General features: G+C 42.4%; 1 protein-coding gene across 1 annotated transcript in view; it reads right to left on the bottom strand.

The window, feature by feature from the left end:
- The window catches only part of LOC137369572 (peroxidasin homolog), a 705,658-nt gene that overhangs the window by 30,470 nt on the left and 649,516 nt on the right, over positions 1-25,672 (bottom strand). The window contains exons 19-21 of the mRNA XM_068030861.1: positions 17,521-17,729; positions 8,420-8,549; positions 4,418-4,541 (exon numbers count right to left, since the gene is read on the bottom strand). Of these exons, the coding sequence (XP_067886962.1) occupies positions 4,418-4,541; positions 8,420-8,549; positions 17,521-17,729 (463 nt within the window). The remainder of the gene's footprint in view (positions 1-4,417; positions 4,542-8,419; positions 8,550-17,520; positions 17,730-25,672) is intronic.

The following is a 25,672-nucleotide window of genomic DNA, read 5'->3' on the forward strand; positions in this document are numbered from 1 at the left end:
AGTGCACTCACACTTTAAGTAATTTTAGCATATGGCCGTATGATGAATGTAAACTACAGTCCACTTTCACCTTGGTGCAATATCACAGAAGCAAAATGCACAGTATTTGACCACTGCCCACATTGCATAAGGTCACACTTTGTTGCTGTCATAGAAATATGCTTCTAAGGTTGTACATAAATTTTGAAAAATAGGAGCACTAAGCATACTATCACTCATGGTAGCATTCTTGCCTTTGATCAGAAGGTTACGGGTTCAAGTACTAAGTCATAGATTTGAACACAAAATCTCGGCTGACAATTTAGTCCTGTATTGAGGGAGTGCTGCACTTTTGGAACAGCCGTTAAACTGAGGCCAGGTCTGCCCTCTCAGGTGGACTTAAAAGATCCCATGGAATTATTTCCAAGAGCAGCAGGGGAGTGCTCCCCAATGTTCTGGTCAATATTCAGCCATCAACCAATATTGTTAAAGTAGATTTTCGGGTTGTACGCATTTTGTCTGCTGTTTTTCTTACATTACAAGAGTGAGGTGCATTTTAAAAGTACTTAATTGGCTGTAAAGCACTTTGGGAATCCCCAGGTGCTGTATAAAAATGTTCAAGACTTTTGGAAATCCTACCATTCAAAAAATAAATTAAGTCTCTGTTCTTTGTTCTGTTTCTTATGGCAGAAGCGATAACTTCTTGAATATTGCGAAAAAGAGACACATGTTGCTGAAACTTTTCATCTTGCAGTCATCAGGACAAACACAACAATGCCAAATTTCAAATGATCACAACAATTTATACTACAGGAGAAAAGTGTGCTGATTGGTTGGCAAGTTGACTATAATTGGCTGAGGCATTGAAATTTGGCATTCTAGCGTTTGTCCTGATGAGTGCAAGATGAAAAGCTTTGGGCAACATGTCTCTCTTTTCAGCAATATTCAACTTCTGTATTACAAAGCGACTGTTTGATAACTTCTTGCTTGCCAAACAATGCATATGTCACCTGTTTTATACAGCGATGCATTGCAAACTGATTTTCCTGATGTCCCCTGTGGCTCCCTGGAAAGCATTTCTTAGAAATCACAACACAAAAACAGGCTGTTCAGCCCAACTGGAATAACCTCAAAGCAAACATTTTCTAAGGCAGCTGTTAACGTCACTGCCATTAGCAGCTCTGTATATGCCCTGGAATTCAACTGAGGGTCCTCCTGCAGCAAGTTACACAACTCTTCATTGCTTCCATGGGGAATTGGAGCTTTCAAAGGCACAACTCCTCTACTAGAGCCAGATAATTCCTTTGTGGCCAGTATATTCTGTTGTCAGAGTAACAGCAAGTAGAAGTTTTGCTTCTGCAATGTTGTAGCACTTCATTCACATCCAAAAGTTCTTATTTTATGATTTATTTCCTCCTTTCTTTTTTAAGGATCTTTTGTCACCACTATGTTTAGCTTCTTGGCTTCTGCTAATAACGTATTTGAACCGGCCATCAGAATTTATATCCTGGCTTTCACTGAGAATACATTTTTAATTCTTTAAAATAGAAAAGAAAGATTTTAATATTGAAAATATTATCAGATCTCTTGCATTAGTGACTTCGAATGTAAAGTAGACTGTAGTTTGCCATGAAATCTTAGTGAATATGACAGCTGTTAAATACACACTTGTGGGAGGGTAGGAAGTGCAAGGGAAGGGAAACATTTTTAACCTAACCCACCTGGCCTTAGATTGCTGCCTGTTGTACACCCAGGGAAATGTTACTTTTCATTGACTCTAATGGAAGGTTGAGTTAAAATTATCCACTTGCTTTTTCAACAACAACTTATATTTATATAGCACTTTGTAATAAGACATCCCAAGGTGCTTCACAGCAGCTATACAATAAAGTATAACACTGAGCCACAAAGGGAAATATTGGGCTGGATTTTACCTTAGGCGGATGGGAATTCGCCACCAACGTAAAAGTCAGTGGCAAACCTGCTTCCGCCTAGCCCGGGGATCCATCCCGCATTTTACGGGTCCCTGGGCTTTAATTGTCCCGAGGCAGGAATTCCACCCGCTTGAGGGAGGCGGTCCCGCCTCAGTGAGTTGCCGGCCAATCAGTGGGCCGGCAGCTCTTAATCCCAGCAGCGTCACCGGGAGCGGTGGCCACTGCTGGGACAGTAGCCCAGCCGACCAGATGGATCCATGAGGGAAGATCAGTTGGGCATGCCTCACCAGGGAGATCAGTCCTCCCCTGGTGAGGCTGGGGTGGTCGTTTGGGGGGGGGGGGGGGGGGAGGGAAGGAGGACATCCTTGGTCCCGGGGGTGGGTTGGGAGGTGGGGGCAGCCCTCAATCAGGCACCCTGTGCCCGACTGCCATGGCCCCCCCCCCACCCCAGGGCACGAAAAGGCCGGCAGCTATCGCTGGAAGGCCTTTCACATCCCCAGCGCGGCCACTTGCCACAGGTAAAATACCTGTAGAGGTGGACGAGGGCCCTTAAGTGGCCGTTAAGTGGCCTCCCAGAGCCTCACGCTCAATTTTACGCCACCCCCATGCCACCATCCGACCCCCTGGGGCGGCGTAAAATTCAGCCCATTAGGTCAGATGACCAAAAGCTTAGTCAAAGAGGTAGGTTTTACAGAGTCTCTTAAAGGAGAAAAGCAAGGTGCAGAGGTGTAGGGAGGATATTCCAGAGCTTGGGGCCGAGGCGACTGAAGGCACAGCCACCAATGGTGAAGCAATTAAAATCAGGGATGCACAAGAGGCCATAAGTAGAGTCGTCCAGATATCTTGGAGGGTTGTGGGCTGGAGGGGATTATAGAGATAGAAAGGGGTCAAGACGTGGAGGGAATTCAAGACAAGGATGAGAATTTTCAAATCAAGACGTTGCTTGATCGGGAACCAATGTAGGTCAGAGAGTACAGGGGTGATGGGGGAACTGGACTAGGGTGAGTTAAGACATGGGTAGCAGAATATCCTCAAGTTTACAGAGAGTAGAATGTGGGAGGCCAGCCAGGAGTGTGTTGGAATTGTCAGGTCTAGAGGAAACAAAGGCATGAATAAGGGTTTCAGCAGCAGATGCAGGGGTGAAGTTGGGCAATGTTATGGAGGTGGAAATAGGCAGTCTTAGTGATTGCACGAATATGTGGTCAGAAGCTCATCTCAGGGTTAAATGTGACATTAAGGTTGTAAACAGACTGGCTTAATCTCAGACTGTTGCCAAGGGGAGGAATGGAGTTGGTAGCTAGGGAATGGAGTTTGAAGTGGGGATCAAAAATAATGGCATCAGTCTTCCCAATATTTAATTGGAGGAAACTTCTGCTCACCAGTACTGGATGTTGGAGAAGCAGTCTGATAATTTAGCAACAGTGGAGAAGTGGAGAGAAGTGGTGGTGAGGTAGAGGCGAGTGTCATCAGCATACATATGAAAACTAATGCTGTGCTTTTGGATGATATCACCGAGGGAAAGCATGTAGATGAGAAATAGGAGGATGCCAAGGATCTATCCTTGCGGGACAGCAGAGGTAATTGTGTGGGAGCAGGAGGAGAAGCCATTGCAGGTGTTTCTCTGGCTACGATTAGAAAGATAAGAATGGAAGCAGGAAAGAGCAGTCTGACCCAGCTGGACAAAAGTGGAGGGGCTTTGGAGGAGGAGGATGTGGTTAACTATATCAAAGGCTGCAGAAAGATCAAGGAGGACAAGGAGGGAAAGTTTATCTTTCTCACAATCACATAGGATGTCATTTGTGACTTTGGTAAGAGCTGTTTCGGTACTGTGGTGGGGCAGAAACCTGATTGGAGGGATTCAAACATGGAGTTCCAGGAAATATGGGAACGTATTTGGGGGACAACATGTTCAAGGACTTTGGAGAGTAAAGGGAGTTTGGTGATTGGATGGTAGTTTGCAAGGGCAGTGGGGTCAAGGGTCATTTTTTGAGGAGAAGGGTGATGACAGCAGATTTAAAGGAGACAGGGACAACACCTGAAGAGAGAGAACTGTTAACAATATCAGCTAAGATGGTGACCAGGAGGGGAAGTTGGCCGGAGTTGGCCTAGTCTGGCCTACATGTGACTCCAGACCCACAGCAATGGGGTTGACTCTTAATGGCCCTCTGAAATGGCCTAGCAAGCCACTCAGTTATGAAGGGCAATTGGGGATGGGCAACAAATGCTGGCTTTGCCAGCGATACCCAGATCCCATGAAAGAATTAAAAAAGTTTTGTAGGAGTAGGATTGAGGGAACACAAGATGAGTCTCATGGACAAGATGAGCTCAAAGAGGGCATAAAGGGAGATAGGAGAGAAACTAGAGGAAGATGCGAAAGTATTTGTCAGCAAAATATGTGTCTCCCTCAATCAGGTATATATATGTCTGGGATTATCTACAAGTCTACCACTATCCATATCTAAATACACTGACATCATAACTGCGCTTCAGATTATTCTTCAAACCTGATTCCGAAGGGAAGCAATAGTCTTTTGCACTTCAGCCACAAAGCTGTTGAAATCCTGAGGAGCCGCATGATTATTGGGGAAAAATGTTGAGTTCACAAATTCATTGAAGTCTTGCTTGTACCTGGTATTCATAAAAAGAGTTCATCTTTTAACATACAAATAATCAGTTATAGTCCTGAACAGATGAAATAGATATACTATAGTCAGTAAATTCTTCAACTGATATCTAGGTTTTTTTGAAATACAGTTTCTCAGATCAATTAACAACATAAGAAAATAGTAATGCTGTTTTTCTTCTGATAAACCCCAAAACAAATAGACACATAGATACACCTTTATTGAAAGAGATAAAATATTTACTTTTTGCGTGGATCTTTTTTAAACTGACTCAACAACTTATTTTTTCCTTTTCTTCCTTATCCACCTCTTCTCTCCTGAAGGCGGTGACTTATTCAGTGCTATGCTGTGATAACCATGGGATGCCTGCAGGCCTACAGTGTGTGTGAGAATCTCAACAGCAATGTTCTGCTTTTAGGGGCATCCAAATTCAGCTTGGTGTGGTAGTGGGGATGTTATAGTTGGCCTCAGCATCTTACTGCTAGGCAGGCAGAAACCCAGCTTGCTGGAAGATCATATTTAGGGACATCAGCTATGAGCAAATGCTGAAGAGATATAAAGATATGGTTGGGGCAGTGGGGAAGGGTGGGATTTGAATTTTCATCACCAGGCAAAAAATGAGCAATGGCAAATCAGTGATCATTTTTACACCACCCCCAATTTTCATTTCCATTGTCTTCACTGGAAATTATAATCAGGTACAGTGTAGTACAGCGAGTTGATTTGCCTTCACCTATTTTTTGCCTGGTGATAAAAAAAAATAATTACCCCCTCCTTACTACACTAATCTTTAGCAAAATATACATTCTAACCATTTTCTCATTAATAAGCAACTAGTCAAGAATCTGTGTTTTAGGTCTGCCTACAATCTTTTACTGCTCATTCCAAAGATAAAATGTTAATTATGGATGAGGAAGGACACTCAGTACATCTTAATGCATCCATCTAGAGAGATCCCAGCATCGCCTCATTTTAGCATCCAATTGTTTCTTAAAGAGTTCCAGGATTTGTGCCTGCATGTCTCTATCTGGAAGTTTATTCGTACAATGATCATTGTGTGAAAAATAATTTCCTGACATCAATCCTAAACTTAGTTTTTTTACCAACTAGAATATGTGCCTACTTACCCTGGAGTCACAATTTAATTTAAATTAATATTCCAGACTAATCTGTTCCATTGTTTTAAACTTATATTTTAAATAGCTTTATACGATCACTTCTCACACTTTTTAGGTCGGAAAAAAGAGTGGGTCATTATTTTTTTTTGATCAATGGGCAAAAAATATCTAAAGGCGAATCAACCGTCAGTATTACACTGTACCCGATTATAATTTCCAGTGAAGACAATGGAAATGAAAATTGGCTGTGGTGTCAAAATGGCCATTGATTCATTATTGCCCATTTTTTGCATGGTGATAAAAATTAAAATTCCACACCAGAGCAGGGAGGTTATGATGGAGCTATATAAAATGCTAGTTAGGCCACAGCTGGAGTACTGTGTACAGTTCTGGTCACCACACTATAGGAAGGATGTGATTGCACTCGAGAGGGTGCAGAGGAGATTCACCAGGATGTTGCCTGGGCTGGAGCATTTCAGCTATGAAGAGAGACTGAAAAGGCTAGTGTTGTTTTCCTTGGAGCAGAGAAGGCTGAGGGGGGACATGATTGAGGTGTACAAGATTATGAGGGGCATTGATAGGTTAGTTAGGAGGAAACTTTTTCCCTTAGCGGAGGGGGTCAAGAACCAGGGGGCATAGATTTAGGGTAAGGGGCAGGAGGTTTAGGGGAGATTTGAGGAAACATTTTTTCACCCAGAGGGTGGTTGAAATCTGGAACACACTGCCTGAAGAGGTGGTGGAGGCAGGAACCCTCACAACATTTAAGAAGTATTTAGATGAGCACTTGAAACACCATAGCATACAGAACTATGGGCAAAGTGCAGAAATATGGGATTAGAATAGTTGGGTACTGTATGGCCAGCATCGACATGATGGGCCAAATGGCCTGTTTCTGTGCTGCATAACTCTATGACTCTATGACCAACACCACCTCCTCACCCTCCACCCGACCATATCTTTATATCTCTTCAGCCTTTGCTAGACTCTGAACTGCTCTCTGAATTAGCCTTTCACACTATTTAGTTCTGGGCAACGAGGAATGGGTAATAAGTGCTGGTCTTTCTAGTGACGTCTACATTTCAAGAATAGATATCAACCCTATGGCTTTCTCTCCACTGGCTGAAGCATTTGAATGTCATTCTTGTGTCTTGATGACCAGAACTGGACACAATACTTAAGGTGCAGTCTGACCAAAGCACTATACATTTTGGTTACGACTTCCTCTGACTTGTATTAGCTATGCTGTTCAATATTCTATTGGCTTTATTGATTGTTGCTCTGCATTGATTGGATATGTTGGACATCAAGTCTGCTAAGACTCCTAAGCCCCTTTCAACATCCTTCATAGCTTTTTATTGTCATTCATAGATTATATGTATAATTTTTCTTCTCAAATGCTGTATTTTATATTTGTCTGCATTACATGTCATCTGCCTTTGTTCCACCCACTTACATATTTTATCCCACTCACTGTCATTTCTGAGTGGACTCCTCCTAACCACTATCCCTTTCAGTGTGGTATCATTTGCAAATTTGACTTTTTTGCATTTGGTTTCCGTAGATGTAAATTAGAAACAATAGTAGCCCCTGCATCAAAACCTAGTGGGACCTCGCTCAGTATTTTCCAACACCCCAAAATAAATTCTTTAATGAGTAGTCATTGCTTAATAACTTTCAGCCAAATTCTTATTCATTACTGGCATTTACCCTGAATTCCTAATAGTCTTTCATGCAGAAGCTATTTACCTCATATTCAGATTACCATTCACTCCAATACTAGGTACCAACACAATCTTCAGGCTTATTATAATTTAATGTAGCTACCGAAAATATTTTGTTGCAGTTCATCACAAAATCAGGTCACCTCATCAGTGTGAGTGGGCCACAAAATCTAAGGCCGGATTTTGTATTCTTGCCGCTGGGAGCGGCGGTGGGCACGGAACATGGTGGCCGTCCCCCATGGGACTGTATCGCCACACTGACGCGATTACAGAGTGGTTGGCCATTTTATATATTCACAGCGGCTGACCCCTCCCCCAATCCCGTGGTGGGGGCAGCCTTGGCAACACCGTTCAGTGTCACCAGTTGAAGCAGCAGGTGTTGACGCCATTTTTAAAAGGTTGCCAGCCCTGTAAACAGTACACCATAATGCAGAGTTCACCCCTCCCCCCCCCCACCTATCAGAGTACAGAGTTCACCCACTCCACCCCTACCCTCCCCATCAGAGTTCACCCCTTCCCCACCTCGGTGGCACCAGCTTTCCCTGGACGGGAAAGTGAATGTGCGTGAATGCCGCTCGTGGCGCTGAGGATCAGGAACTGAAGGCAAGATCGCTGCGGTTTATATTTTAATTCAAGCAAATATGTTATTTAAATATGCTAAGTCAGGTTCTGTTGCAGAGTGATGGAGGGGCCGCCACGGAACCTTCCCGCTGCTGGGAAGATTGGGCCCGACAATCCCGGTATCGGTTTCTGAGGTGGCCGCTGCCACTCCAATATTCCGGCCCTTACCCCCGCCCCACCCCACCATGGAACCTGACATAGGGCTGGGAACAAATTTCAGCTCTTAGTGTAAGGTTCACAATTTGCAACTGGCATGAGTAAATTGCTGGTGATTGAACTTTATTTTATCCAATTTGGGGTTACTTTTTGGTTCAAAACCATGATATGGAATCAGAGCATTGGCTGGCTGGTACTTCATTGTTTAATTTGATTACATCCCCTCAAATACCATCTTTCAGAACCTCCATCCGTAACCTGCATACCTTCCTTGTCGCTTATCAGATGTGGCTTCAGCATCCCTTGTACGCTTATCTTCTGGATAACTGAACTCAGGTGAACGTTTGCTACGGAACTGGTGTGAAAGAGCAATAAACTGTCCTCGTGTTCTACAATCTGCACAAACAAAGAGAGTTCATTTTGAAGCACTGCAAGACATCAACCATCAGCACATGTTTATCTCGCCATACCAGGGATCTGTACTAACCACACAGCAACAGTACATCCCTTTCGTACTGTCATGAATATCATATTTCTATATTTGGACTAAGCCAAATATTTCACACAAAATTTACTGTATTATGCAAAGATCACCTCACACTTGGGGCTGAAATTTAGAGACCCCCCCCCCCCCCACAATGTTGGGGGTCATGGCATGAGGGGTGGTTGGAAAGTGCCTCCAGGAGACCCCACCATGGACCTTGATGCCCATATTGCTGGCAGCGGCAAGGCCTTGTGGCGGACCCCCCACCACTGCTCAGTGACGGATGCCCAATTTAAATATGTAAATTAATTTAAATAAATGAATTAAATACTGTCATGCTCCCGCCGTCCATCCTGGAGTGATATTGGTGCCGATGGCCGGCACTCCCACACCTTCGGATCCCTGTCCGGTTGGCGGGGGAGGTGGCTCAAAATTATCTGATTGGTGTGGGGGATGGTGGGAAGGGTTACAGTGCACAGTTTATGAACTTTGTCGGAGGGATGATCAGGTGCACAAGTATTTTGGGGGAGGGGAGAGAGGGCAAGGAATTAATTCTATGGTTATTGGGGTGGGTGGGTGGGAGAGATAAATTTATTTTAATTTTAAAAAAAATCAATCTAGCTTTAAATGGTTAAATTGAAATGTAGAGCTCAAAGCCCTTTAAAAATGGCATCAGTGCCTGAGCAAAGGCGACTGACGCCCTGGCCAGGGATGGACAGCCTGCCCTCTCCACGTCATCCGGGTGGGCGGTCCGCCCTTGCTATTTAAATGAGCCGCCGCACTTAATATCGCGGCAGCTCCACTATGTGCAGCCCGCACAGGCGGGCCGCCATGGTTTACATCCACCGCCATATTTCAGCCCTTGTTTTCCTGGTATCTAAGTGTATCAAATATGTGATGCACTTTGCAAATTAGGTAGATTTCTTTGCATACCAAGAAATTTGAAAAGCATTGCTATGCAGCTTTTATTTAATAAGTGGCACATTGAGACCAAAACAAGGAGAAATTCACCCTCTGAAGGCATAGTCTCTCATTCTATTCATAAGACTGGGAAGTTCCTTGGAGCTGCTCCTGCTCTGCTGCCATAACTTCATCAGAAGTGTATTGGAAACCCCATTTACACATGATCAAGGGGCTTCCACTGCACTTCCCGTAAAGTTATGGCGGTGGAGTGCGAACAGCTCTGAGGAAACTTTGGGCTTATTCACAGGCCAGTGGAGGGTACAGATAATAACATTGTAACCTTGCAGAGAATTTTAGAACTTTTAAAAATAAAAAAAGTGAAAGGGTCAGAATGTCTGATTATCTGCTCCATGCAAAGAACTGTTTCTATCAGTCTCTTAAGGTTCCAAGGGCCCAAGATCCTGCTGCTTGTAAACAAAATTATAAAACAGATGTTACTGTTAATATGTTACTTGTCTTTCAATTGTTTGATTATATGCAGGTGGAGGGTGTTAATTGGGGTCTTACCTGCACACTAGAAAGCAAACACTTACTGAGATTAGTGGAGAGTTTTGAGTGAGGAGCTACATGTTTGTAATCCTTTTATTCTGTACAATAAATGTGAAACTGAATTTAAAAAAAAATTAGCTTCATGTTCTTTGGGTCACCCAAGAATGGGAACTTCAGTATACAGTTTCTAGATATATATTTTAATCTCTGAAGTTACGCAACTGCTGTTTTGCCTTTAAATGAATTGCCCTGCTGAACAGGAACATAAAAATCACAAGCAAGATCAGCTTTTCACTTACCTGACATCTCGGCTGCAGACCGTGGTGAAATTTTCTGTAGTCAGCCTCATTATTCTAATGTTGATAGGTTCCCAGTTGTAGGACAAAGTGTGTGTGATTGTGGGGGTGGGGGTGGGAGGGGGATTGGGGGAGGTGTGCCAACTGCATCTGGGTTGCTGTAAAGGAGGGCCAGATTATGAAGAATTTTGAAATGTCATTGGGTACAGGAATCTAATTGATAACCCTATCACTGATTGTATTCAATTCGGCAGCCTTTAAATGTTTATACTTCTCTGCTAAAGCAATGCCAACGTCTGCACCAAGTTGTCGTTTATCCATCCAGTCTTGCTATGGCATGAATGATGGAAAGGATGTTGTGTGATGTCATTCTGTCGTTACCACACAATTTCAATATGTCAATCCATATTTGGGAAGATGTATACAACAGTCACTGTCACTTCAAGGGGAAAATAGCAAAATAGTAGAATCGTTCCCGGGCGAAACTCCCCCCCCGCCCCCAGATTCTGATGAAAGGTCACAGGCCTGAAATATTAACTGTTTTTTTCCTCCGCAGATGCTGCCTGACCTGCTGAGTATTTCCAGCATTTTCTATTTTTGCTCCAGATTTCCAGCATCTGCAGTATTTTGCTTTTGTGTTTGTGTCACCGCACCCCCAGATTTGCCTGATTTTGGCTTGACATTGCATGAGACCCATACTAGTGCTGCAGGCTTCCTGAAATGCAACTCTTGTGAAGCCAGCTGCAAACCAAATGTACACATGATAAGATTTGCAAAACTGGTGGCCTGAAAGTGTTGATGATTGCTGATCTTACAGTGGTTTTACATTTGACTTGCAGCTAGATATCTGTGCAAGCCCTACATTTGTGGAACACAATGATATGAGTATGGATCTCTCAGTAGGGGCAATCCATCTGGACTTGTAAGCAAGGTCCCTTTGGCGTCAAGGTGGTTCCAAGATCACAGGTCTGTGAGTAGATGGTGGGAATCAAGCCAACCCTCTTGGCAGACTCAGTAATCTGATACCTGATTCAGGCAAATCTGCAGTACTCCAGGGCACTTTTGTAGGTTTACCAACCAGTCTGGTTAACTAAGGGAATCTGAAGGGATACATCTTTCACTAAGGATTGGTATTCTTCCCAGTTGGCTCCCTACAACCAGTGCTATGGCAGAGGATGTTCAAATTGTGACCAATGAGCTCCTTTTATCCAACCTATAGTTCTTTTCTTTGCAAATATTCCCACAATGCCAGATTTCAGCTTTAGCTGTTTCAACTTCACCAGCCTGGAGAAGTAGAAAAAGTTATTCCCTGATTGGTAGGAGCAACCTTTTGTGCAACATTCAAGAAGCAAACTTTACCATCGTCCACGCCCTGAAAGTTGAAAGGGCTAAAGTGACAACTTCCAAATTAACAATGGGTATGTCGGCAGTGATGGGAAAGGCAATGGCAGCCAGAAAGAAAGGCACTGAGTGACATTCATCATATTGGCTGGCAGTAGGTCAAGCCATAGAAGAATCATTACCAGTACCTGCTGTCCAAAAAAAACAGATCATAACCACTGGTCCCTTTTTTTATGCTGTGGCCCTCTACACCTCCTATAGACTCACCTTTTGTTTCTGTACTTGTCCCATTACCACCCATTTTTCCTTGCACCACTAACCCTTCGGTAATTTCATCATTCCTGCCTTCTACCCTATCATAGACCTTGCCCCCCCCCCCCCCCCACAACAACCCCCTCCCCACCTTTTCCCATCTCTGGACTTGCTTAAAGCCTATTACATCTCTAATTTTTCTAGTTCTGATGAAAGGTTAATGACTTCAAACGTTAACTCTGTTTCTCTCTCCGCAGATGTTGCCAAATCTGAATATTTCCAGCTTCTGCTTTGAGATTTAATTATGTTAAAGATAATCTAAGCATAAAATTAAATTCAAAACTCAGTCTTGAATGAAAATATTGATTTTCATACTGTAATCTCCATCAATGGAATATAGACAAGAGTGAAATCAGCCTTCGAAAACAAGCACAGACAAGATGAATTCAACACGGACAGACAGCTGAAGATACAGGCATGCATTTTAGTGAAAAGGCTTCATGTTAAATTGATTTTTAACTGTAGTCTGTACATTAAGCTTATTTTGTTGCACAGTCTGAAAAATTACTTTACAAATGGCTGTTTTGCTATCAGATGAAACAGATTTAGAATTATCTCTAAACTGCTCACTTTTAATCAGAAGATTCAGCTTCATCAATGTCTGAATATACTATCTGAACATTACTGTTTTAAAGTATTTAACATTAGCCTTGATGTTGATTTGCTCTTCAATAAATAAATGTTGATATATATCAATGCTGTATGCAAAAGGAACATAATCAGAATTTAATCAGTTTATATTTCATACTTGCTTTTTAACAGAAAGTGTTACTTTCTAGCCTATTCTAGACTTGTAAAAGATTGCTCACAATTAACTCTTTGCCAACAACAGCAGTCAGAAAGTGATATTTTCAGCAAAAACTGAAAAGCAGTTATTGTTTTTTTTGAAAGGATTGAAGATGCAGTTCAATAATAATCATGTAAGCCTGACAGAAATATATTCAATATATTTCAATGTGTTCTGCATTGAAGTAAATCTTTGATTTCCATATCAAAGATGTCTGACAGGGAACTGAAATGCTTCTGGATAATATTGTTTTTATATATTTGCATTTGTTCCCTTTGATAAAATGCATGAATATTGAAATATATTTTTTAATCATTTTTTTTAAAAAAGACTCGCCTCGAACAACAGGTTTTGATACTATCTCCTCGAGATAAGTCACCAGCCTAGACAGTCTTATGAGTTGCTGACGCATATGGTAAAATGGCTCCCGCAAACCTGGAAATGCAAATGAATCAAGTGAACTGCACAGCTTTACTGTACACATTTAGCAATCAATTCATTGAAGGAAAGATTTTCATTGCTACATTAAGCTTGAATATGTCTAGAGTAGTCTTTAAATTTCTTTGTGCATGTTCTTTTTGCATCCTTGAATTGCAAGTCTTGAAAATATTAATTCTCCCTCAAAGTATGAAATAGAATTTTGGGCATTGAACTATGAGGAATTCATTCCACTTAGGGGGTAGAGGTTATATGTTAGAAACCTCAACAGTTTATCTGCAGCAGTTTCCAGATATCATCTAAAGCTTGAGATGGGATTATTACCTTTGTAGACCCTGATAATTATCTTTGTACCTTGCCAAATATATTTATTCGAAATAGTTAAAATCTCTTTTAAGTATGTGGCATTTCTAGAAATGCTTTTAGAAGTTTAGTGAAAATTTGTGTGATGAAACAGCCTTTTTTTCCTATCTATTTTAGGATGTGGTTATTGCCAGCAAGGGCAGCATTTATTTCCCATCCCTAGTTGCCCTGATATGGTGGTGGTGGGCCTGCTTGAAATGCTGCAATTCACTTTGTAGCGGTTACTGTGCCATCTCAAAGAGCAGTTAAGCGTCAACCCCTCTAATGTGGGACTGGAGTCACATATAGGCCAGATCAGGTAAGGACGGCAGATTACCTTCACGAGAGAAATCGTGCAGGCACAATTGGGTAAAGTATCAATGAAATTTACCTCATGAGTAACAGCACCACAGGAACAATATTGCAGTATGACAACAATGAGTGGGTAATTTTCACCATCACAGCTTGAGTGGTAAACCAGCCAAGTGGAAGTTAATGGAAAGGAAAAGGGTTCGGTTTGTATAATGGATAAGTAATCCTCTCCACCAGTTCACAGCCCGAGCAGCAAAGGTGAAAATTAGCCTGGGCTTTTTGGTAGGTTGTCACAGTATAACAGCAAAATACCTTAGATCTCAAAATATTTGAATTTTGACATGTTTTGTTGTATACCCTTGATGCTTTACTGTGTTATTCTTAACTGAACCAAGCATCATAACAATGTTCACCTCTCCACCCTGTAAACTTTATACTAGTTGGAAATTTTACAGAAACTCGCCTCTCTTCTTGTAATTACGAACACGGTGGTAGACACGATTGTAGCGCTGGATAAGCAGTGATGTGCGATTATGGAAATCACGAACTTTAGAGACAAGACCTGAAAGAAGAGCTTACAACAAATAAATAAGGTAACGGAAGGAGAAACAGACAGAAAACATGGAATTCTTGTCACAATAGCGTAAAGACAAAGCAAAAGAAGGCACATACAATAGACATGAACATGACTCTCAAAATATGCATACAAACAGATGAAGGACATCAATGATCACAAAAATGCAGGGTAGTACATGACAGTATTTTAGGAAAGTAAGTATAAATCTTTATGAAAACAGACGAACAAAACATTTTTCAAGGAGGAAAATCAACTGGAAGAATTGTTCATCATTTTGATACAATGTTATCATGGAGACTTTTTTTAACTCGCTTCAGTGCAATTCAATAGATCTCAGATTTCATAAATTATCGAAAATCTTTAGAAGTAGGTTTTGTTTGTCATTCCTAATTTCTCCAACATATGTGCGCTGAAGAATTATCATACTTACTTTTGCAGAGGTTTACATTCTTAGTTTTACTTTAGAAGATTATAATTAATCATAGAAATTATTTCAAATAGGATGAATTTCCTTTTTTTCAGCGATATTGATTTTGTGCTCTCTCTGGCAGTGTACTTCTCCATACTTCTGCTACGTTCAGACTCAGCTAATAAAATGCTCTCCTAGCTGGCTTCCATAAACTCAATCTCATCCAAAACTTGGTGTGAGTTTGGATGCACAAAGCCAAGTTCCATTCACTCATCACCCATGTGCTTGTTGACCTAAATTATATCCTGGTCCAGCAAAGCCATGATTTAAAAACTCTCATCCTCGTGTTCAAATCTCATATTAGCCTCACCCTTTCTTGTCACTCTAACGTCTTCCATTCCTACAACCTTTCAGAATGCTCCATTCCTTCAATTTTGACCTCTTCTGCATCCCCCATTTCATTTGCCATACTGTTGCTGGCTATGCCTTCAGGCATCTAAGCCCTATGCTCTGTAATTCCCACCCTAAACCTCTCCACCTTTCTACCTCTCTCTCCTCCTTTAAGACAGCTCTTAGAACTTTCCTATTTGGTCAAGCATTTGTTCACCTGTCCTAATGTCTCTTTCTTTGACTTGGGGTCAATTTTTGTCTGATTATGGTCCTGTGAAGCAACTTGGGGCATTTTACTACATTAACGTGCTATATAAATTCAAGTTGTTGTTGTAGTATTGTCAACATTGGTCCTTTTTTGCACATCGTCACACCATGCAATCCAAACTTATGAACTATAAAATGAACTTATGAAGTAAACCCAAAACAGACACTTTCCTTGTAAACAAAACGGAGTGAGGTCAGGTGATCTTTCCCTTCCTGCCAATACATATAGAACTACAAAACCCTGAGCTAATTTTCATGTCTGGAGAAGTCTTGGAGAAACCATTAAAATGCAAATGACCTTTCTGGACACATCCCTGAGAAATCATTAAATTGCACATGACCCTTTCTGTGGCAATTGCTGCTTCTCTACAACTGATTGGGTTGACAGTACTGTCACAGATTTTTGGACTCTAAACTCAAATTCCAAAGAATGGGTGTGAAAGGCCCTACTTTATCAAGGTAAGATGAGGATGAATGATACCCAGACTCCAGTATCTAACAATGGCCTAACCATCAGAAAACATTTATGAGGACAATGAAAAGAGAAATCATGGTCACATGACAGAAACTAGGTTTCTGATAAGGATCTTTGATAAAGGTATATTCTGGGCTGACAAAGGAGATCCATCTATGACATCGAAGAGAAAGGACCCTGCCTGAGATTACCAGTTTTGAATTACTTGAAGGCAGAGATGGGAATTGGCCTTGAACTCTCTACCTGAGAAATCGTACCATGACTTCGCCATTGACCTTTGACTGGAATATAACAAGAGCAGTCTGCAACAGCATGTCCGTCTTCCTGAACGTCCCAAATCTTTCTTCAGTGAACAAGGAAAAAGATTATAGGCCTGCACCATTTCATTTCTTCATCCCAGGGAAAAGCAAGTTTAACAGAGAAATCTTTAAAAACGTCAGATCTAAATATATCTTTATAATCTTTATCTTTTCTTGAGTGTGTGTGTATTTGTAGGAGTATGAGAGTGGGTGTCGTTGTGTATATTTCGGGTGTTGTTTAATAAACATTTATCTTTTAACCGTACAAGAAAACCTGTCATTTGTCTGTTCTTGACAAATAAAGCACTCAGTGGTTAAAAAGCACCGTTTTCTTTTTAAAGTACATTGTCTTCGGTCAGTTGAGAAACCATCCCTATCATCTCTCACCTGCCCAGAACAACGTGTAGGGCTCGTTTTCAATCTTTTACCTGGGGTAGAAAATCAACTAATTTTGACAACAGGTCTCTTGATATTTTGAAAGGAATTAAGCAAAAAAACTGATATTTCATTATGAAACACACTAAGAATGACTTGCATTTATATAATGCCTTCCATGACCTTAGGATGTCCCAATGTGCTCGATAGCCAAAAAAGTATTTTTGAAATGTAGTCTTACATCACAATGTAGGAATAAAGGAATGCCTCAGTGCCACTGAGGTAATTAATATCCTGTCATTCTAAGGCAAATCCCAGATTGCAATGCAGTATAAAAGGTTCCATTAAACTTTGGGTCTCTGCTATCAATAATCCATGAGATCAAGACAGATACATTTCCATGCATTAGACATTTTGGTACTAGTCATTCAAAACTAAATATTGGTAATGCCACTGAGCTGTATATGTTTCACAATATAGCTTTTAAGAAGTTCAAAAACTCCCTAGCAAAGCCAATTGGATTTGTATATTTTTAGTAAAATGCTTAATGCTGTAAAAAAAAGGTCTTTAATCTTTACTTTATTTGAAAAACTTCCAAGGTCATAATAGCCCTGGTTTCTAAGAAAGGAAAAAAAAATAGTATATGAGTAAATCTTAGAAAATCCAAAGACATTAGGCAGTATTCCTTATGAAAGTCAATTTTGCTTTCTTTTCCTGTTCTACACAACAACAATGATCCAACATTAATTGAAATGAATCAATTGTTAGAAGCAGTACAAGCTACATTAATTTATACCAGGATTGAGCTGACCTTCACAACAATCTTGCCATATGCGCAAATCAATTTTAGGAATTTCATCACAGGTTACGTATCCTTGAGGGTACTTTGCTTTTAAAAAGACATCCGGCTGGACCTGCTGAATGTCGTCACCATTGTTGCAAAGCACACTTGCTAGAGAACTTTGCTTCAGCTGTATTACTTGAGCTGGGGTAAATACCCCTGGATTCTCATACCAGAACCTAAGGTGATACATAAAAAGATCTATGTGTTACTTTATTTTCACATTAAGTATAACATTTAATCAAATTAAACATTATTTGAATCAAATATCTGCAGTATAAAATGTTAAAAGCTGCAGCTTAACAGTCCTTGGCCTGCTCCAGTGTTCCTGTGAACATCAACGCAAGCTCGAGGAGCAGCACCTGATCTTTCAATTAGGCACTCTACAGTCTTGCAGACTGAACATTGAGTTCAATAATTTCAGAGCAGGACTGGTCTTTTTTTTTTTAAAAACAGTTTTATATTTTTTATTTTATTTTTTACCATGTGCCTGTTTTTCATGTAGACAGAGCTCCTCATTATTCTACTATTAACACTCTGTCTGGACGAATGCTTTGTCTTTCACCAGAAGCATTAACACACTCTTTGCCTTTGTCCCAGGACAGCTTTGTTATTTAACTCTCCTGTGCTCTGCCCTATCACACACCTTCCCTTTTGTTCTCTCCCCCACCAACGCCACCCCCCACCCCCCCACCACTTCACTTGCTTAAAACCTAATTCTTTTCTAACCTTGGTCAGTTCTGATGACAGGTCACTGACCTGAAACGTTTACTCTGCTTCTCTCTCTACAGATGCTGCCTGACCTGCTGAGTACTTGCAGCACTTTCTGTTTTTATTGCAGCTTAACAGGGCTTTGTTTTGGAGTCTTGCTTTACTCTAAATCATTTTGTTCATTTTCAGGGACTGGAGGCTAGGATCCCCAGTCATTTGGGAATTCTATGTCACAAAAGTGATTTTGAGCCTACTTCTAATTAAATTCGACTCAGGAAAAATATTTGCAGTAGAATAAAACACAATGTAAAAACAATCTCACAAAAGTAAGGAGACATGGTTTGGAAATTAACAGAGGTGGGTTACATAGATTGTGGGGGGAGGGATGGGTGATTGAATTTCGGATGGGAAAACCAGAAGTTTGGGTTTACCTGCATGCAGTTTTAACTCCACAGAATGAATCATATGCCCTTGACAGATTCCCCACCCAGAAGTCAGCCTGATTGGCAGGCTTGACTTACAGTTGGGTGTGGAGCAGTACGGAGCAGGCCTCAGCACCAGGCATGTCCGATCTACTACCTGGAGGTGGGGTTCAATCTGATTCCTGACCTTGCAGGCTTTTGTACAGTGGGAGTAGCTTGTGAGACCAGGGAGAAGCACTCGTCCTCCTTCCTGCCCACAAATAGTGCTGCAAAAGCACTTACTTTCCTCACCTCTCTATAGATGCTGGGTTTCCCCAGGTCCCGGTTAAATCAGAGGCTGCCAGCCTCAAAGTATTTAAATTGCCAACCCATCTCCTGGAAGCAGGTTGACTGTCCAACCGTTGTCCTGTCTCCATTAAACTGGAAAGTCGATGAGTTGGAGTCAGGTTTGAGATTTTTAAAATTTTAATCTCTGACCTAATCCCAGCCCACCTGTTTTTGGGCATTAAAATTCAGCCCAGTCTCCATGCACAAGTCTTTCTGCAAAACTTCTCGTTTGTTTACTTACATATGACAGAATTATCTGGTAGAAAATAATTCGTGGATTAGGTACATACAGCAACTATAGTTAATTCCCAGGTACTTCTCTTACAGTACCCACCTACCTCATCATTCTGGTGTGTTCTTCCTATAACCAGCCCTTAGCTATCTGTGCTGACTCCCCCTTTCCTCATACTCATTCAAGACTCACCATTGCTGTTTTCTTGAATTACACATAAAGCCCTATAATCCTGATTTTATGAGGCTTCGCTGTCAGCATGAAGGCTTGTGGGGGCAAAAGAAGCTCATAAAATCAGAAGCTTGGCTTCAGTGCCCAATTCCATCCCCAGCAGGCTGGATGTTGAGACTATCAATTTTAGGGAGAGTCACTGGCAAGTGCAAGTCTCATTTCTGTGAAATATGTCATCAAGTGAGGTTCCAGGCCAAATTTCACCAAGTTTACATAAGTTGTGCCCTGGCATTCACCTTGCCTATGATAAATGGGCACATAACTGACCCAAAGGCCTTGTCACCTTTAGAGTATCTTGGTTTATTGGATAATTAAGCAAAGAATTACTTACTTTACAACTTTTCATTTGATTCCGAGTGAATTTTGTAATTAGCATTCATTTGTTGCCTCTGCAAATTTCCCGTGCCCAGCAAATGGCACTGCTGGTTAAGTTCCCTGCAGCTGGTTTTCCTACATAGCAAGCGTATTACAAGCAGCAGGAGGGCTTGCCTCATAGAACATAGTAAGGTCAGTTCTCCTTATTCCCAGCGCATGTACAGACGTGAATAGCTTGAATTTTTTGGAGCCTTAAAATCAGAGCTAAACTTCATATCATAACTTATCCTATATCTGCCTTTCTAAAAGAAATGGTTTGATAAATGATCTTCCTGAGAACTAGTTAGAAAGCCATCAGTTTCGAGATACTGATAGTTTCCTGGTTTCTGTACAGTGATCCAACTCTATTTTGTAAAGGAATTTGCATTTTTATAGATTCTGCAATACAGGAGGCTGGCAGTTGAAAATCTGGCACCATAGCCACTCCACTGATGCTCAGTGCCTGCCTGATGCAATTTTCACATAGGCCTGTAAATGGGTGAGCAACACACCTGCCTGTTTCCAAGAGGAGAATGCTCAAATATGCAAACTGGGACCTACACTGGTTGCAATCATTAGGTACAAATCAGTGGAGCATGCACAGCCCATTGTACCAGTGAATGAGCAGCCTAACCAGTGGTCTTTATATGGACTGCTGGAGGCCACTCAAAAACAGCTGCTGAAATTTGCAATTGTTCATTTTTATTGTTGTGGACCCCAACCCCCACCAAGCCTGAACAGCCGACTGACTTAATAAATAAATTGACCAATTTCCCAGCCTCCCAAAACACTGTGATACAGTGTGGCACCTGCTTTGCACCTGGAGTTCGCCAGTGACATTTAAATGAGGCCCATAGCTGAAAATGGTTTGTGTGTCTGCTGATGTTGGCTTCATGCTTGTTTCGGGCTGAGGTCTAAAATCATCCCCATTATCTCACCTGAAAGACGACATCACTGACAGTGCAGTGCAAATTATGCACTCAAGTCTTGGAGTGTGGCCTCAACTCACAACCCCATGAACCAAAGGCAAGAGCGTTACCAACTGAGCAAGCCTGAAACTTTTTGTTCCTTCCCTCCTTGTCTTGTTCAATTCTCACAGTTTTCGGTTCTGATGGAAATATCTGCATCTGAAATATTAACTCATCTCTTCTTATTTTAGATGCTGATTAACCTTCTAATTATTTGTAGCTTTCCCCATTCATAATTCTGTTATCTCATGACAGCCAAATGTACTGCTATTGCTCACAAAGTAGCTTTTGGTTAATTGCGTGATTTCTATATATTAAACAAGATTACCTACAGTCAGGAGATCTTTATCTCTTTTAAATTTAAACAATTTCACTATTCTGCTCTGGCAGAACAATAAGAATCATAGATATGGCTCTATTTCATCTCCTCTGTGTAGCTGGGTGATTTTTTTCCAAGTGGCTTGTTTAAGGCTGGGAACCATATACTTCAGTCAATTCAATCTCTATTTTCTAATGTTCTAATCTCTTCCATATATTTTGTTGAAAATTTCATGGTGCATTATGAGTATGTTTTAAAAGTAACCCATCTGAAACCATGGCCAGAATTTTACGCCGCCCCAAAGAGCGGGAAGGTGGCGGGGGGTGGGGACGGCAGTGTAAAATGGAGCATGAGGCTCGGGGGCCCTTCCCGACCCGCTGCAGCTCCCGCTTCCGCCGCCACTTAACGGCCACTTAAGGGCCTCCGCCCGCCGTCATGGGGATTTTACCCATGGCTAGTCGGGTGGGCCAGGCTTGAGAGAAGCTGCCTGACAAAAGCAGGCAGTTCTCTGATGGCCTGGGTGGGGGGTGGGGGGGGAAGGGGGGGCGCTCATGATTGGGCACCCTGTGCCTGACAGAGGGCCGTCTTCGCTGCTCCAACCACCCCCAACATCCAACAAGCCCCCCCCCCCCCCAATCGACCACCCCTGCCCCACCGGAGCCCGACTGATCACCCCCCATGAGGCAACAAAAACTTACCTTTGTTCCGGGCTACCTGACATCATCTTCACGAAGCTGGGCTGCAGTCCCAGCAGTAGCCACTGCTCCTGATGGCGCTGCTGGGACTAAGAGCTGCCAGCCCGCTGATTGGCCAGCAGCTCCATAAGGCGGGACTTCCTGCCTCAAACAGGTGGAAGTCCCACCTCAGAACAATTAAAGGCCGGGGAACCGCAAAATGCGGGTCGGATTCCCAGGCCAGGCGGAAGCGGGTTCACCACTGTCTTTTCAGTTGGTGGACAGCTCCCGTCCGCCAAGGGAAAAATCCCGGCCCATAATTTTCTCTGCCATATCCCCAGTATAGCTTGAGTCTGGCATCCAGCTTTGATTTTTCTTGCTATTCCTGTGTACATTTACCATGATCAGATTACAAATCTCACCCTCTTGATATCTATTCCTTAGCTCCAGATGCTGATTTGTAGCAGCCAGAATGATTTGAAAATATCACATATGAGTTTGTCTCTGTTTGAAAGCTACATTTTAACTTTGACAAGAAAACTAGTGGTTATTCTGTCCCAAGGGCACATGAAAAATTGCATAGAAGAGTCTCAAAGCACAAAGGTAAAATCTTTTTATTCTATGAGGCATTTGTCAATATCTTAAGCTTCAGATGAGGCATATGGTATAAATGTGGAAAGAGTTTCTAATACGATGCATGTGAAATCTCTCAGGCAATCATAAATCATAATCCTCTTTCATTCATACCTTCCTTCAAAGGTACTCATTGATCATGAGGCATATGCTGCTGCTAGCCATTGTCCTTGCAGAACCTCTGTAGTCGGGAAGTCTCTAGTTCTTATTAGAGAACACAGCTTTGTCTCCAGGGACCTATATCATCTGTATGGTACTTAGGAAGTAATTTGGTGATCAAATTGGAAAGCTGTGCTTGAAGGGAGCACAAGTCAAAGATAGACGAACATTTGGAAATTCTTGGTGATTAGTACTTCATATCCGGTTTTGCTTTTAATCATGAGGTCCCACAAAGGAGAATTTTTCTTTTCTACCATTCTCAGGAAATTGCAAAACTCACTCATATTTATAGGTGGAGGCCTCTTCAAGATAGCCTGAGTTTTGTCCAGGTCCAAACATCTCCAGAATATTTTACTAACATCAACAGTACATTCTTTGAGTTGTTTTTTCACAGGGTCAGTGCCCAGTTGTGAGGAAAACCTAGCCATGGTGAGTATACTTGTGCTATTGGAAAAGTGTGTTGACCCTACTAGATTCTGCCAGATTCACTAATTAAAATATTTTAAGCACACTCGCTGCACAACTGGAGCCTTGCACATGGACCATTTTGAAGGGAGGCCTGTGGAATCAGAAGCATTTGACCTTTAATAGGAATTCTGCTTAAAATTAAAAATTATTGACTGCATTTGTGGGAATTTTTTGTGTTGCAAAGTTTAAAACTAAAGGCAACAGTTTTGAGCCAAAGGCTGTAGGTACAGGGGAAAAGAATGGCGTGTATGTGTCCAGAAAGATAGGCAGTATGGGCTGAACTTTACAGCCCCCTGATGTCAGGGGTCATGGTGGGACAGCCGGAAAATGCCTCCAGCAGAGGCCGCCATGGGCCTCAATGCCGGGAAGGCCCAGCCCTATATTGCCGGCGGCGGCCAGGCCTCGTGGCGGCAACACCCCAGCTCCTTGGCCGTTCGGGGACAGGAGCAAAATTTGCATATTTATTAAAATAAATGAATTGATTACTTACCTGCTCCCACCATCCGTCTCGGTGTGATACTGGTGTTGGTGGCCGGCACTCCCACACTTCGGATACCCGTCCGCGAATCCGAGGCGGAACACTGGTGGAGAGGTGGTAGCAGGTAAGTTTTCAGTGCGGGAGAGGTGGGAGCGGGGTCAAACTAATCTGATTGGTGTAAGGGTGGTGGGAAGGGGTAAAGTTTAGTTTATGCATTTTGGTGGGGGGTGGGGGAGGTCAGGAGCACAAATGTTTTTGTGGTGAGAGCGAAAGTAATGAATTTTATGGTTATGGGGGAGTGGTGGGAGTGGGTCAGGATCACTTAATTAAATTTTTTAAAGTCTGAATTTCTTTAAATATTGTAATTGCAATGTAGGGCTCGAAGCACTTTAAAAATGGCGTCAGTACCAGTGTAAAGGCTGCTGACGCCATTGCCGGGGATGGACCACCCGCCCCTCCACCCTTCAGGGGGAGAGCCGACCCGGCCATTCTAATGAGCCGCTGTGTTTAATATCACAAAGTATGGCTTGCGCGTGCGGGCGGCAATGCAACATCCAGCCCTATAATATGGAGACACAAGATAGGGTCTGTGAGCAAGTGACAAAGTGGTGCTTCCCCACTTCACAACCATCCACATTTAATGGATCATGGGGTGACTCATTCTATTGCTTAAGAGGTTGTGAAGAACCTTGTCCTTTGGAATTCCAGGCAAGTCTCCACCAAAGATGGCAATGTACCATACTTAGTAGGTGATGCTGACTACAATTAATCTATAGTATCTGGAAACAGATGTGGGTTTCGGCAGCACAGTTTTAAAAAAATCTGGAAAGCCAAGGTAACTAGCAGTATCTTAGACGAGAAAAATGGCAGACATTGGCAAAGGCATTACCTGTTCCACCTTTACTCATGTACATGCAAACCTTTCACACAATCTTATAATTGTTATGCACAGTCAACTGCAACATAGTTTTGACACATTTATATCTTTCAAGGGCTTCAGATTGGATACATCATATCATTGACACCCTACACTTTGAGAAATGCACCAATGTGGTGATATTGGCCATGGTTATTGGAAAGGAGATAAAAAGGCTCTCTATGCTGAACAACAGCTTTTTGAGGCATACATGGCCTATATATGACCTAATGTTTCAGTAATAAACAGGAATGAACCATAGGTATAATATTTAAGGATTTTGCCAACCAATGGCCCCAATGTTGGAAGTTTCCTGCCAGTGTCTTTGCTCTGTCCTGCTAACTGGTAGCACGTTGAGAAATGTACTTGGTTTTCATTTAAATGTTTTTACATTAAAGCTAAAACTATAATGACACTCATATAGGAAATGGCATGAGCACTTTAGCTCAGTAATAACAAGCACAGAGAATTGCAGCTCAGAAAGATTTTGGCTCAGGGATTTAATTCCTTCTGCTTCAGTTGTACCAACACTCTCCCAAATCAGGACTGCTATACAGTTGCTACTTGTGGGAACATCTACACGATAAAAAGAATGGCACAGGCTAGGTAAGCTGCATCTAAATCAAATATGAACAGAGACTCCTGAGGAATATTGATGCAGCAATTAAAAAAAAGGTGAGGAGGGGCAAGGATCATAAAATGGAACAGTCATAGGGTGGAAGGTAGTCAACAGATAGACATAGGGCTGAACTTTATGGGGCCCGCAGGAGCGGGACAGGAAGCCGCGGTGGGGAAAGAGGAACCGAAAAATTAGGAGGGAGGACAGAGGTGGCATGCCCGTTCTTCCTACTGCCATGGCACTTTTCCAGCAGTGGGGAAGGTGAAGGACTGCCCTCCTGCCCAGCCGCCAATTGTACCATTTAAGTGTCCAATTAAGGGGCACTTCCTGCCACTGCTGGCATTGTACCAGTGGCAGGTGGGCCCTCTGCCATGTGGAAAGACTGCCTGGTGGACCCTGGTGTCCTCCCAGTAGGCTCGGGGGCGGGGGGGTGGGGGAACCTCCTAATCAGGCACCCTGTGTCCACAGAGGGAGCCCTCACCGGCACTGACCACCCCGCAGCAAAATCTCCCCACCCCCAGACCTCACCATCTCCCCCCACCCCCACCTTCACTCCTACCCCTTGCCTGGGCCCGCCTGACTGGCCCCAGCAACCCCAACCCCACTTGTCC

The sequence above is a fragment of the Heterodontus francisci genome, chromosome 5 (genome assembly GCF_036365525.1).
Source record: "Heterodontus francisci isolate sHetFra1 chromosome 5, sHetFra1.hap1, whole genome shotgun sequence".
In the NCBI taxonomy this organism is placed as follows: domain Eukaryota; kingdom Metazoa; phylum Chordata; class Chondrichthyes; order Heterodontiformes; family Heterodontidae; genus Heterodontus; species Heterodontus francisci.